The 15,581-nt window shown below is 43.6% G+C and overlaps 1 protein-coding gene across 1 annotated transcript in view; it reads left to right on the top strand.

The window, feature by feature from the left end:
* The first annotated feature begins 12,587 nt into the window (after positions 1–12,587).
* Positions 12,588–15,581, top strand: part of smo (smoothened, frizzled class receptor) — a 34,395-nt gene continuing 31,401 nt past the window's right edge. The window contains exon 1 of the mRNA XM_062983375.1: positions 12,588–13,804. Coding sequence (XP_062839445.1) covers positions 13,507–13,804 — 298 coding nt within the window. The 5' untranslated portion in view covers positions 12,588–13,506. The remainder of the gene's footprint in view (positions 13,805–15,581) is intronic.

Raw genomic sequence — 15,581 nt, 5'->3', positions numbered from 1 at the left:
ATCAGTCTAACAACTGAGAAACGTGATTGCCTTCTGAACACTTCTGAAGATCCACTATGTATTTTGTGCATTGACATATTTTTGCTCCCAACAGTTTAAAGAGAAAACCAGGGATATCAATCTAACAACTGAGAAACCCGATTGCCTTGCATGCATACAAGTGGATATTTACCACTAAGGAGAGTAGATGTTTCCTTTTTTTTTTGGGCAACTGAAATAACACTTCTGAAGATTCCGCTATCTATTTTGTGCACTGACATATTTTTGCTCCTAAAAGTTCAAAGAGAAAACCAGGGATATCAGTTTAACAACTGAGAAACCCGATTGCCTTGCATGCATACGAGTGGATATTATTTACCACTAGGAAGAGATCTGCTATATATTTTGTGCATTGGCATATTTTTGCTCCTAACAGTTCAACGAGAAAACCAGGGACATCAGTCTAACAACTGAGAAACCTGATTGCCTTGCATGCATACGAGTGGATATTATTTACCACTAAGAAGAGATCTGCTATATATTTTGTGCATTGGCATATTTTTGCTCTTAACAGTTCAATGAGAAAACCTGAGATATCAGTCTAACAACAGAGAAACCTGAGTTGCCTTGCATGCATACGAGTGGATATTATTTAGCACTAAGAAGAGATCTGCTATATATTTTGTGCACTGGCATATTTTTGCTCCTAACAGTTTAACAAGAAAACCAGGGATATCAGTCTAACAACTGAGAAACCCGATTGCCTTGCATGCATACAAGTGGATATTTACCACTAAAGAGCTATGGTTAGCTATGAAGTGGTTTCAAACTGCGTGATTTGAAAGCAATATATTTTATGGGAGAGTATTTTTTTTCTTTTTTTGGAAACAAGATCTGCTATATATTTTGTGCATTGACATATTTTTGCTCCTAACAGTTCAAAGAGAAAACCAGGGACGTCAGTCTAACAACTGAGAAACCTGATTGCCTTGCATGCATACGAGTGGATATTATTTACCACTAAGAAGAAATCTGCTATATATTTTGTGCATTGTCATATTTTTGCTCCTAACAATTCGAAGGGAAAACCAGGGATATCAGTCTAACAACTGAGAAACCTGAGTTGCCTTGCATGCATACGAGTGGATATTATTTACCACTAAGAAGAGATCTGTTATATATTTTGTGCATTGACATATTTTTGCTCCTAACTGTTCAAAGAGAAAACCAGGGATATCAGTCTGAGAAAATATAGTCGCTGGATTTCTATTAATTTTTTTCTTCTTCATAATGCTTTCTTTTTTTCCCAGTTTTTTTTAAAATTATTGAAAAATTGTGAATTTTACATATTCGGTCCTTAAAACTCCTTATACATTCTTTAACAAATTTGTAGTACAGAGTTATGTAAATCATAGTTCCTATAGTATTTTCACTCTTTAGCTATATTACATACTCATATTATTTATCTTTTGTTACCCTTTTTAATGGGTTTTAATAACTCTCTTTTAATCTTAATATTACATGTCAATGCTTTCTATCTATATATATAAAAAGGTAATGAAATTTCGGCCTAGGACAAAACAACAAAACGACACATCCCAGAAACACTAAACTTGGCAGCACAACCTTGGCAGCACAATCCACGCCTCTACGTTCATACAACAAAAAGAAAAGAAAAACAAAGTCCTAATTAGAGGGAGAGGAATAATTGTTTTTATCCAATTTCTGCCAGTTAAAAGGCTAAGCTCCGCCCACTTGGTCTCCTAGCAACCCACTCAGCCCAGGGGACAGGCAGTTAGGCCTCACTTAGGCCTCTTCCACTGATTATTTTATTTTAACTGGATTATATGGCAGTGTAGACTCAAGGCCCTTCCACACAGCTATATAACCCATTTATAATTGACTTAATGTCAGGGGGAAACCTTTACCCTTTACCTTAACTACAGTAGAGTCTCACTTATCCAAGCTAAACGGGCCGGCAGAAGCTTGGATAAGCGAATATGTTGGATAATAAGGAGGGATTAAGGAAAAGCCTATTAAACATCAAAATGGGTTATGATTTTACAAATTAAGCACCAAAACATCATGTTTAACAACAAATTGGACAGAAAAAGTAGTTCAATACGCAGTAATGCTATGTAGTAATTACCGTATTTACGAATTTAGCACCAAAATATCACAATGTATTGAAAACATTGGCTACAAAAATGCGTTGGATAATCCAGAACGTTGGGTAAGCGAGTGTTGGATAAGTGAGACTCTACTGTATTTACGACTTTAGCACCAAAATATCACAATGTATTGAAAACATTGGCTACAAAAACGCGTTGGATAATCCAGAACGTTGGGTAAGCGAGTGTTGGATAAGTGAGACTCTACTGTATTTTAAAGCCAAGTGTATTGGGTTGTTGTATGTCTTTCGGGCTGTGTGGCCATGTTCCAGAAGCATTCTCTCCTGACGTTTCGCCCACATCTATGGCAGGCATCCTCAGAGGTTGTGAGATACCTCACAACTTCTGAGGATGCCTGCCATAGATGTGGGCGAAACGTCAGGAGAGAATGCTTCTGGAACATGGCCACACAGCCCGAAAGACATACAACAACCCTGTGATCCCGGCCATGAAAGCCTTCGACAACACGCCAAGTGTATTGTTTTAATCTATTTCTGTAAACTGCTCCGAGCCAAACTGGGAGTAGCGGTATACAAGTTTAATAAATAAAATAAATAAAACGAAATATCAATGCTTTCTATCTTTATTATAACTTTTCTCGTCTTTCTCTATCTTTGGCGTTCACTCTCATCCAATTCGTACCAGCTTTCTCCCCGTAGAGATGTTCAATGTGTTGTCGAAGGCTTTCATGGCCAGGATCACAGGGTTGTTGTATGTCTTTCGGGCTGTGTGGCCATGTTCCAGAAGCATTCTCTCCTGACGTTTCGCCCACATCTATGGCAGGCATCTTCATTGAAATCCACAAGCATGTGGACAACTTCAACAGAAAGGAAGAAACCATGAAAATGAACAAAATCTGGCTACCAGTATTAAAAAACTCAAAAATCAGAACAGTAAATAAAAAGCAATACTCTGAAAACAGAGGATTTCCAGACATGAATCAACCTAGGGCAGTTAACGACTCTAAACAAAGGATGCCCCAGAGGCAGGAAGAAGACAGCAGATAAGCTTTTCAATGCTAATTAAAGTGATTAACTACACAACATTCACACTGACCTCTCTCACCCTAGACTTTCCACAGATATATATTAACCTCTTTGCTTAGTTTTCTCCATACCTCACAACCTCTGAGGATGCCTGCCATAGATGTGGGCGAAACGTCAGGAGAGAATGCTTCTGGAACATGGCCACACAGCCCGAAAGACATACAACAACCCTGTACCAGCTTTGTTTACCAAATCCCTTTCTGCCGCATGTCTCGGTTGGTTCGCTTCGTAATAACTTTTGATTTTAGGTAGTATCCCTAATCCTGAACGCTCTTTGCTTTCTTTCGCAGCCGAAAATATGTCTCTGGATGGAAGGAAGGAAGGCAGGGAAGACCACACACAGGGCCGGCGCATTGGCAGCGAATGCACGCGGAGGGAGGGAGGGAGAGCACAGAGCGAGAAACCCACCCACGTTCAGACCACGTCATCATCCGGAGCCCCAGAAGGCACAGAAAGAAGGCCTCTGTTTGGGGAGAAGGTTTTGCATAACGTAAGGCGTCAGAGTAATTTACGCAGCGAAGCAGCAGTTGGATGGAGTCCGAGGAATGGAGAACAAAGAGACATCAGAGACGTTGGTAAAACTATATACAAAGTTTTACTGAAAGCAGTAATAAAGACAAACACACTTGCAGACAAACACAGGACTTGACTCAACTCAGAACTGAACAGAACTGAACTGATGCAATCAGTAATGCATACACACTTGTGTCTGGACACTCCCCAGTTCCAGCCACACATCAAGGTCATCACAGCTTCCCAGCAATTAACTATAATACACTCTGGATGATGCCATCAGTATGCAATACAAACCAAGACACAAATTGCATTTAAACACTATCAATACACAAATCTGGGATAATTTACTTAAAAGGGAAAAGAAAATTATAACAATCATATACAATAAACTATTAGAGTGGAATACAGAAACAGAAATTGTTAAAGAGTCAATGACAAAATGGTCCAGAAATATAGGAAGGCCGATATCCATAGATGAATGGAACGATATATGGAACAAAAAGATTAAATTATGTTATTCGACAGACTTAAAAGAAAATTGGCAAAAAACAATACATAGATAGTACTTAACACCCAAAAAACTAGGACATATGTATAAAGACAAGGACAATAGGTGTTGGCACTGTAGAGAACAAGTGGGGTCATACTTCCACATGTGGTGGAACTGTAAAGAAATTAAAAAATTCTGGAAAATAATCCACAAAGAATGTAAAAAGATATTAAAACTAGAATTTGAATGTAAACCGGAATATTACCTATTAGGTCTATATAACCCTAAAGAAGAGAAAAAGACTATGCCAGAGAAAGAAAAAGGTAACAAGGAGAGAGTTTTCACTTACGCTTTAACAGCGGCCAGACTCGTGATAGCAAGAAATTGGAAGGAGAAGAAAAACCTCACTAAAGAATCTTGGCTGGAGAAATTAATGGACATTAAAAAATATGGATAGATTGACCTTCTTGATGAAAAAATCAACTGGAAGCAATTTAGTTTCAGCTCCCCAAGTTATCCTTATTCTTACCCTTTAGTTTATCTTCACCCCCCCCCCCATTTTTCCTTTACCACTGTATAATTTTGAAACTTCAATAAAAAAAATATTTTTTTAAAAAAATACACAAATCCCACATTAACATAAGGCACCAGAGCACCGTACAAGTCGAGCACTCTTATTGCACTCTGCAACTGCCGTGGCCACATCCTATGGCTGCAACTTAGCCCAAAACAAACTCCGGGATTCCATGTGTTGTTGTTTATTTGGATTCTCGGTGACCTCCTGGACCTGCTCAGGACAGAGCTTCCTGTCCACCGATGCCTTCAAAGTGGAGTCAGTCCCTTCCTGGATTTTATTTATCGTAGAATCATAGAATCGTAGAGTCGGAAGAGACCTCATGGGCCATCCAGTCCAACCCCCTGCCAAGAAGCAGGAAAGCTCTAAACGGTTCCGGCCCAGCTTATCTGTCCGAACGTGTCTCCCGCTACGACCCACCTCGAAGCTTAAGCTCGTCGGATGAGGCCCTGCTCGCGGTCCCGTCAGCCTCACAGGTGCGGCTGGCGGGGACGAGAGACAGGGCCTTTTCAGTGGTGGCTCCACGCCTATGGAACGCCCTCCCCATTGAAGTCAGGCAGGCTCCCTCCCTCCTGTCTTTCCAAAAGAGGACAAAAACGTGGTGATGGGACCAGGCATTTGAGCACGAGTAGCAGCAAAAATGAGATAAGAATATACGACCTACTGACAGACCCCACATGAACATGGAAAGCGCCTTAAATGTATATTTGAATGTATAATTATGTATATTTTAATGGATATTCTTAATTTTATTGTAATTTTTAATCTTGATGGATTTTTAAATTTGATGACAACTGTTTTTAATGTGTATGGTTATACTGTAAGCCGCCCTGAGTCCCCCGATGGGTGAGAAGGGCGGGGTAGAAGTGATGTAATAAATAAATAAATAAATAAATAAATAAATAAATAAATAAATAAATAAAATCTCATTCAAAGCACCCCCGACAGATGGCCCATGGTCAAAAAAGGACAATCAAAGCCCTGACAGACCGTGCACAAAGAATCTGTGAACCTGTCAATGAAAAGCATTGCAGACTCACTCAGCCAGAGAAGTCAGCCAGAGCAGAGCACTTGATGAACCAACCTGGACACTGAAGACAGAAATGCTGGAACACTCTCACAACCACCATGTAAGGTGACACAAGGATGACATCCATTGAAATCCACAAGACGCATGTGGACAATCTCAATAAAATAGTGAAGAGCAGAGACATCACACGGGCAACGAAGGTCCGCATAGTGAAAGCCATGGTCTTCCCCATAGTGACCTATGGATGCGAGAGCTGGACCATAAGGAAGGCTGAGCGAAGGAAGAGAGACGCTTTTGAACTTTGGTGTTGGAGGAAAATCCTGAGCGTGCCTTGGATCTCAAGAAGATCCACCCAGTCCATCCTCCAGGAAATAATGCCCAGTGCAGGGGTCCCCAAACTAAGGCCCGGGGGCCGGATGCGGCCCTCCAAGGTCATTTACCTGGCCCCTGCCCTCAGTTTTATAATATAATATTTTATATCATTTTAAATAATATAATATATTGTATATACATATAATATTGATAATAATATTATAATGTGATACAATATAATACTAATAATAATACCATATAATAATATTAATTGTATATTAAATATAATATTACAGTATAGTGGTATAGTTTAATATAGTAATATATAATGCTAATATTGTGCTATGCTAATAATATAATATATTATGCTAGCTGTGCTTGGCCACGCGTTGCTGTGGCTAGGACTTTATTTTTCTTTTCTTTTTGTTGTATGAACGTAGAGGCGTGGATGAGAGGTTGTGCTGTCAATTTTCGAGGTTGTGGGGCATTTAGTTTAGTTGTTTTGTCCGGTGCCGCGATTCCATTACCCTTTTATATATATAGATGTACATACAGCTGCTCTGGGTCCCCTTCGGGGTGAGAAGGGCGGGATATAAATGTAATAAGTAAATGTAGTAAATGAATAAATAAATAATTTTAGACTTAAGCTCGCCCAAAGTCTGAAATGACTTGAAGGCACACAACAACAACAATCCCAATTAACTTGACTATCTCATTGGCCAGAAGCAGGCCCACACTTCCCATTGAAATCCTGATAGGTTTATGTTGGTTAAAATTGTTTTCATTTTTAAATACTGTATTGTTCTTTCATTGTGTTGTTGTTTTGCACTACAAATAAGACATGTGCAGTGTGCACAGACAGGGAGCTCTGCCGTGGACTGGTCCATGAGGTCACGAAGAGTCCTGAACGACTGAACGAGTAAAGAAGAAGAGTGTGCATAGGAATTTGTTCGTTTTTTTTTTCAAATGATAATTCGGCCCCTCCACAGTCTGAAGGATTGTGGACCGGCCCTCGGCTTTAAAAGTTTGAGGACCCCTGGCCCAGTGGCTGCTCACTGGAGGGAAGGATACTAGAGGCAAAGATGAAGTATTTTGGGCACATCATGAGAAGACAGGAAAGCTTGGAGAAGATCACGATGCTGGGGAAAATGGAAGGAAAAAGGAAGAGAGGCCGACCAAGGGCAAGGTGGATGGATGGATGTCTATAATTGTATTTTTACTTTGCTTAATAATGTGTTATTATGTTGTTATGTAATGTTTGTGTTGTTTTTATGATTGGAAACCGCCCTGAGTCCCATCCGGGAGATAGGGCGGTATATAAATAAAGTTTTATTATCAACACAACGACGTTGTATGGCACAGCAAACAAGATAGATATGCTGGATTTCGTTTCGCAAAACCACAAGTTGAACACTTCCCAAGTGTCTAGGACTGTGTGATGTATTTTCTGATGATGTGTGCAGATCCCAGTAGGGTGGCCTTTTGCAGTTGGCAGATGGTGATTTTATTATTATTTTTATTATTATTTTTATTTTAATAATAAGTATTATTATTATTATTATTATTATTATTATTATTATTATTATTATTATTATATGTCATTCTTGAATGGTAGTAAACAGAAGAATGCCTTGCCCCAGAGAAGTGTGCTTGCTCCATCCATGTTCAGCATTTACACAAATGACCAGCCACTGCCAGAAAGGAGAGAGAGTTTCATCTATGCTGATGATCATGCCATCACTGCTGAAGCAGAGAGCTTTGAAAGGGTTGAACAGAAGCTCTCTGAAGCTTTAGGTGCTCTTACTGCCTATGACAGGGGGGGAAACAGCTGATTCCTAATCCATCTAAAATGCAGACATGTGCTTTTCACCTTAAGAACAGACAAACAGAAGGAAGTTAAACGAGTGGTGAAAATTAAAATTTATAATAGTCAAATTTGAAACCCCCACGTGGAAATGGTCTTTCCTTCTAAAAACCTTTTGAAGGGATCCCAGACTTTCCTAAACTCAGAAGGGTCTTTTGACTGGAGATACCCTGTCAGAATGTCCATCTCCGCCACCTCCGTCACTTTCACGATCCATTCCTCCATTTCTGGTGTTTCCTCCAATTTCCAGGCTCGTGCATAAACTATTCTCGCAGCCGTTGTCATCAAAGTGAAGAGTTTATCGTGTGGCTTCAGCAGTGATGTGTCTGTTATTCCTAGTAGGAATATTTCTGGGTGCATGGGTATTTTTAGCTTTAGTATTTTTTCAGTGGTTTTATGAATCTTAATCCAAAAAAGGTAATGATGAAGAAAGAAAAAAAGAACTACAGTTCACAATTGTGGCTTGTGAACAGGTTGTGAAACAGTGAGCGTTTCTGGCTACCAGTATTAAAAAACTCAAGAATCAGAACAGTAAATAAAAAGCAATACTCTGAAAACAGAGGATTTCCAGACATGAATCAACCTAGGGCAGTTAACGACTCTAAACAAAGGATGCCCCAGAGGCAGGAAGAAGACAGCAGATAAGCTTTTCAATGCTAATTAAAGTGATTAACTACACACATTCACACTGACCTCTCTCACCCTAGACTTTCCACAGATATATATTTACCTCTTTGCTTAGTTTTCTCCTTACCTCACAACCTCTGAGGATGCCTGCCATAGATGTGGGCGAAACGTCAGGAGAGAATGCTTCTGGAACATGGCCACACAGCCCGAAAGACACACAACAACCCAGTGAGCGTTTTGCTTTTGCTTTTTGGTGTATTTCTTTGCCAAGTACTTTGCATTTTTATATCGCCATTTGTTCAGGTTTTTTTTTCTTTTTTATATAAATATGGACATTTTAGCTTTGTTTTTGGTTTTCTCTCTCTCCCTTTTTGATCCTTTTTAAATCTCAGTTTTCCCACTTTCTATGCAATCAAATGTTCTCACTCTTTCAATGTTAATTTACTCTATCTTATAAGGTAAAACTTCAATAAAAATACATATTAAAAAAAAAAAAAGAACAGACAAACATCTCGAGCTCTGAGGATGACCTGGGAAGGAATCCCACTGGAGCATTGCAGCAGACCCAAATACCTGGGAATCACTCTGGACCATGCTCTGACTTATAAAAAGCACTGCTTGACTATCAAGCAAAAAGTGGGTGAGAGAAATAATATCATACGAAAGCTGTCAGGCACAACCTGGGGCCAAAACCAGACACAGTGAAGACATCTGCCCTTGCGCTTGGCTACTCTGTGGCTGAATATGCATGCCCAGTGTGGAATACATCTCACCACAATAAAACAGTGGATGTGGCTTTTAATGAGATGTGTTGCCTTGTCACAGGATGTCTACGCCCCACACCACAGGAGAAATTATTCTGTTTAGCCGGCATTGCCCCACCTGACATCTGCCGGGAAGTAGCAGCCTGTAACGAATGGGCCAAGGTAGTAACATCTCTGGCCCATCCTCTGTTTGGATATCAGCCAGCATGCCAATGCCGTCAATCAAGAAATAGTTTTCTAAGAGCTACAGGGATACTTGTAGGAACACCTGAGCAAGCAAGAGTCCAAAGGTGGCAGGCTAAAACCCAGAACCTCAATCAGTGGCTGACGCCGGATGAGAGACTCCCTCCTGAACACACAGAAGATGGGGCGACTTGGGAGGCGCTGAACAGACTCTGCTCTGGCACCATGAGATGCAGGGACAACTTTAAGAAATGGGGCCAAGTTTTTAACTTTGTTTGTGGTTTTTCTGTACATTATACATTTTTCATTGCCTCCGGAACATCCTGCAAATCTCTTGGGAAGACAGGCGGACAAATGTCAGAGTGCTGGAAGAAGCAAAGGCCACCAGTATTGAAGCGATGCTCCTACGCCATCAACTCCGCTGGACTGAAGGACACGTTGTCCGGATGCCCAAAGATCACAGTCTCCCAAAGCAGCTCCTCTACTCTGAACTCAAGAACGGGAAACGTAATGTTGTTGGGCAGGAAAAGAGATTGAAAGATGGGCTCAAAGCCAACCTTAAAAACTGTGGCAGAGACACTGAGAACTGGGAAGCCCTGGCCCTTGAGCGCTCTAATTGGAGGTCAGCTGTGACCAGCAGTGCTGCGGAGTTCAAAGAGGCACGAACGGAGGGCTTAAGGGAGAAACGTGCCAAGAGGAAGCTAACCCCAACCGGGACCGCCTTTCGTCTGGAAACCGATGTCCTCACTGCGGGAGAATATGCGGGTCAAGAATAAGTCTCTTCAGCCACCTAAGAACCCACCCCCAAGACACCAAGGATGGAAGACTATCGTCCTCAAGTTACGAGGGATCACCTAAGGAAGTAAGCAAGCAACCTTTCTGCAGGAGCGTTACCTATTGATCTACTCACATTTGCATGTTTTCGAACTGCTAGGTTGGCAGAAGCTGGGGCTAACAGTGGGTGCTCACTCCACTCCTGGGATTTGTACCTGAGACCTTTCGGGCTGCAAGTTCAGCAGCTCAATGCTTTAACACACTTCGCCACCGGGGTTCCTACAGATATATAAACCTTCCTTTATTAGTTTTCCAACAAACTGGTACAACTTCTGAGGATGCCTGCCATAGATGTGGGCGAAACATCAGGAGAGAATGCTTCTGGAACACGGCCACACGGCCCGAAAGACATACAACAACCCTTCCTTTATTAGTTTTCCAACAGACCACACAACCTCTGAGGATGCCTGCCATAGATGTGGGCGAAACGTCAGGAGAGAATGCTTCTGGAACATGGCCATACGGCCCGAAAGACATACAACAACCCTTCCTTTATTAGTTTTCCAACAGACCACACAACCTCTGAGGATGCCTGCCATAGATGTGGGCGAAACGTCAGGAGAGAATGCTTCTGGAACATGGCCACACGGCCCGAAAGACATACAACAACCCTTCCTTTATTAGTTTTCCAACAGACCACACAACCTCTGAGGATGCCTGCCATAGATGTGGGCGAAACGTCAGGAGAGAATGCTTCTGGAACACGGCCACACGGCCCGAAAGACATACAACAACCCTTCCTTTATTAGTTTTCCAACAGACCTCACAACTTCTGAGGATGCCTGCCATAGATGTGGGCGAAACGTCAGGAGAGAATGCTTCTGGAACATGGCCATACGGCCCGAAAGACATACAACAACCCTTCCTTTATCAGTTTTCCAACAGACCTCACAACTTCTGAGGATGCCTGCCATAGATGTGGGCGAAACGTCAGGAGAGAATGCTTCTGGAACATGGCCACACAGCCCGAAAGACATACAACAACCCTTCCTTTATTAGTTTTCCAACAGACCTCACAACTTCTGAGGATGCCTGCCATAGATGTGGGCGAAACGTCAGGAGAGAATGCTTCTGGAACATGGCCATACGGCCCGAAAGACATACAACAACCCTTCCTTTATCAGTTTTCCAACAGACCTCACAACTTCTGAGGATGCCTGCCATAGATGTGGGCGAAACGTCAGGAGAGAATGCTTCTGGAACATGGCCACACAGCCCGAAAGACATACAACAACCCTTCCTTTATTAGTTTTCCAACAGACCTCACAACTTCTGAGGATGCCTGCCATAGATGTGGGCGAAACGTCAGGAGAGAATGCTTCTGGAACATGGCCATACGGCCCGAAAGACATACAACAACCCTTCCTTTATCAGTTTTCCAACAGACCTCACAACTTCTGAGGATGCCTGCCATAGATGTGGGCGAAACGTCAGGAGAGAATGCTTCTGGAACATGGCCACACAGCCCGAAAGACATACAACAACCCTTCCTTTATTAGTTTTCCAACAGACCTCACAACTTCTGAGGATGCCTGCCATAGATGTGGGCGAAACGTCAGGAGAGAATGCTTCTGGAACATGGCCATACGGCCCGAAAGACATACAACAACCCTTCCTTTATCAGTTTTCCAACAGACCTCACAACTTTTGAGGATGCCTGCCATAGATGTGGGCGAAACGTCAGGAGAGAATGCTTCTGGAACATGGCCACACAGTCCGGAAAACTCACAGCAACCCTTCCTTTATTAGTTTTCCAACAGACCTCACAACTTCAGAGGGTGCCTGCCATAGATGTGGGCGAAACGTCAGGAGAGAATGCTTCTGGAACATGGCCACACAGTCCGGAAAACTCACAGCAACCCTTCCTTTATTAGTTTTCCAACAGACCTCACAACTTCTGAGGATGCCTGCCATAGATGTGGGCGAAACGTCAGGAGAGAATGCTTCTGGAACATGGCCATACGGCCGGGAAAACTCCCAGCAACCTAGTGATTCCAGCCATGAAAAATGCTAGTATTGCATAGTATTCTCTCCCTTCTTCCAAGAGGCCTCTTTGGCTGTTTTTCCCGTTGGAGGCAGGAGGGGGAAGCCTCGAGTCCCCCGGCTTGGCTGCTTCTTTCTTTCTCTCTCTCTCCTCCTTCTCCTCCTGCTCCTCCTCCTTCCCTTCTTTCTTTCTTTCTTCCCTTCTTCTCCTTCTCCCCTCTTTCTGGCTCCCTCCTCGGCCGCCTTCTTGGGCAAGAAAGGAAGGCAACAAAGGGATCCTCCGAGGCGCGCCTTCCTCGCCTTTTCTCCTTTTGTCCTCTCGAAGTTTGGGCAAAGTTTTTCCTCCCTTCTCGGATCCTTTTTCCCCTTTTTGTTTCTTGGAAGGGAGCCCAGAGGAGCGAGTGGAAAACCTCAGCCGGGCCTCCGTCTCGCCTCTCTGCCTTTTTCTCCCCACTTTTTTGGGGCGTCGGGAAACCTCTCCAAAAAAAAAAAAAAAAAAAAAAACTTTGGAGAAGAGAGAAGCGCAAAGGAAAAAGTTTTTTTGGGGGGAAAGTTCCCCTCCCTTGGATTATATTTTTTTGGAAGAGAGAGGGGACAACTTGGGTTTGTTTCCCCCTACTTTTGGGTGTGTTTTCTCCCCACTTTTGGTTGTTTTCCTTACTTTTTCGGGTGTCCAAAAACAACAACTTTGCGCGACTTTGAAAAGAGAGAAGCGCAAAAGGAAAAAGGTTTTGGGGAGAAAGTTTTTGGGGAGAAAGTTTCCCCTCCTCCTTGGGTTATAATTTTTGGAAGAGAGAGGTGGAAACTCGGTTTTGTTCCCCTTACTTTTGGGTGTGTTTCCTCCCCACTTTTGCTTGTTTTCTTGACTTTTTCGGGTGTCCAAAAAAACCTCTCCAAACTCGGTGCGCCCTGGAGAAGAAGAGACGCTTTGGAGAGGACTTGGTGAAGAGGAGAGGAAGGGAACTCGGGGGGTGATGGCTGCGGAGCCCGGCCTCCCCTTGGGCCACTTCACCCCCTTTGTTTTGGGACTTTTGCCCCCCTTTTTGGGACGGAAAGGCCCCTTTTCTCTCGTGGCGCGACTCTGTGCGCCTTAAGGAGAGGCCCGGCTTTGGAAGGATTGAAGGGAGGGAGGGATGGGTCTGGCTCTGGGCCTCTCCCTGGGGGTCGTGGCCTGGGCCTGCCTCTGCCTGGGGCCCCTCGGAGGCAGTGGGGCCTGGGGGGCCTCCATCCCGGCCAATGGCACCCTCTCCGGACGGGCTTCGCAGAAGGAGGCGGAGACGGAGGCGCGGTGCAAGCGGGAGGCGCCCTGCGAGCCCTTGGAGCAAAGCCTCTGCCTGGGCTCCCCGCTCCCTTACGCGGCCACTTCCACGCTCCTGGCCGAGGACTCCGCCTCCCAGGCCCAGGCCAGGCACAAGCTGCTCCTCTGGTCCGGTAAGGAAGGCTTCTCCCCCCAAAAGGAACCCTTTCTCAGGCTCCAATGGGTCATCCCATCATAGAATCATAGAATCATAGAATAGTAGAGTTGGAAGAGACCTCATGGGCCATCCAGTCCAACCCCCTGCTAAGAAGCAGGAAATCGCATTCAAAGCACCCCCGACAGATGGCCATCCAGCCTCTGCTTAAAAGCCTCCAAAGAAGGAGCCTCCACCACGGCCCCGGGGAGAGAGTTCCACTGCCGAACAGCCCTTCTCACAGTGAGGAAGTTCTTCCTGATGTTCAGGTGGAATCTCCTTTCCTGTAGTTTGAAGCCATTGTTCTGTGTCCTAGTCTAAAAAACAAGCTTGCTCCCTCCTCCCTATGACTTCCCTTCACGTATTTGTACATGGCTATCATGTCTCCTCTCAGCCTTCTCTTCTGCAGGCTAAACATGCCCAGCTCTTTAAGCCGCTCCTCATAGGGATTCTTGTTCTCCAGACCCTTAATCATTTTAGTTGCCCTCCTCTGGACGCTTTCCAGCTTGTCAACATCTCCCTTCATCTGCGGTGCCCAAAATTGGACACAGTGTGATTCCAGGTGTGGTCTGACCAAGGCAGAATAGAATAAGGGGGAGCAGGACTTCCCTGGATCTAGATGCTATTCCCCTATTGATGCAGGACAGAATCCCATTGGCTTTTTTAGCCGCATCACATTGTTGGCTCATGTTTAACTTGTTCCCCACGAGGACTCCAAGGTCTTTTTCGCACACACTGCTGTCAAGCCAGGCATCGTCCCCCATTCTGTATCTTTGATTTCCATTTTTTCTGCCGAAGTGAAGTATCTTGCATTTGTCCCTGTTGAACTTCATTTTGTTAGTTTCGGCCCATCTCTCTAGTCTGTCAAGATCGTTTTGAATTCTGCTCCTGTCTTCTGGGGTGTTGGCTCTCCCTCCCAGTTTTGTGTCGTCTGCAAACTTGATGATCGTGCCTTCTAACCCTTCGTCTAAGTCGTTCATAAAGATGTTGAACAGAACCGGGCCCAGGACGGAGCCCTGCGGCACTCCAGCCATGCCAAGTGGACTCAAATTAGAAAGCGTTCCCACCCTCATGTTCTCCACTTTTGTTCAAACTTTAGCTGCAGCACCACTCAGGTGTTCGACCAGCGTTTCTCAACCTGGGGGTCGGGACCCCTCGGGTGGGGGTCGCCAGGGGGTTCAGAGGGGTCGCCAAAGACCAGTATTTTCTGTTGGTTATGGTGGTTCTCTGTGGGAAGTTTGGCCCAATTCTATTGTTGGTGGAGTTCAAAATTCTCTTTGATTGTAGTGCAATAAACAACATAAACAATATATGAATCATAGAATAGTAGAGTTGGAAGAGACCTCATGGGCCAGGGGTCCTCAAACTTTTAAAGCAGAGGGCCGGTCCACAATCCTTCAGACTGTTGAGGGGCCGAATTATCATTTGGGGGGAAAAACCGAACAAATCCCTATGCACACTGCACATGTCTTATTTGTAGTGCAAAACAACAATAACAATGAAAGAACAATACAATATTTAAAAATGAAAATAATTTTAACTAACATAAACCTATCAGGATTTCAATAGAAGTGTGGGCCTGCTTCTGGCCAATGAGATAGTCAGGTTAATTAGGGTTGTTGTTGCTGTTGTTGTTGTGTGTCTTCAAGTCATTTCAGAATTTTGGCGAGCCTAAGTCCAAAATTATTTATTTATTCATTTACTACATTTATTTACTACATTTATACCCCACCCTTCTCACCCCGAAGGGAACTCAG

This window comes from Anolis carolinensis, chromosome 5 (assembly GCF_035594765.1).
Source record: "Anolis carolinensis isolate JA03-04 chromosome 5, rAnoCar3.1.pri, whole genome shotgun sequence".
In the NCBI taxonomy this organism is placed as follows: Eukaryota; Metazoa; Chordata; class Lepidosauria; order Squamata; family Dactyloidae; genus Anolis; species Anolis carolinensis.
The sequence above is the reverse complement of the archived record's forward strand: the minus strand, read 5'-3'. Positions and strand labels throughout refer to the sequence as shown.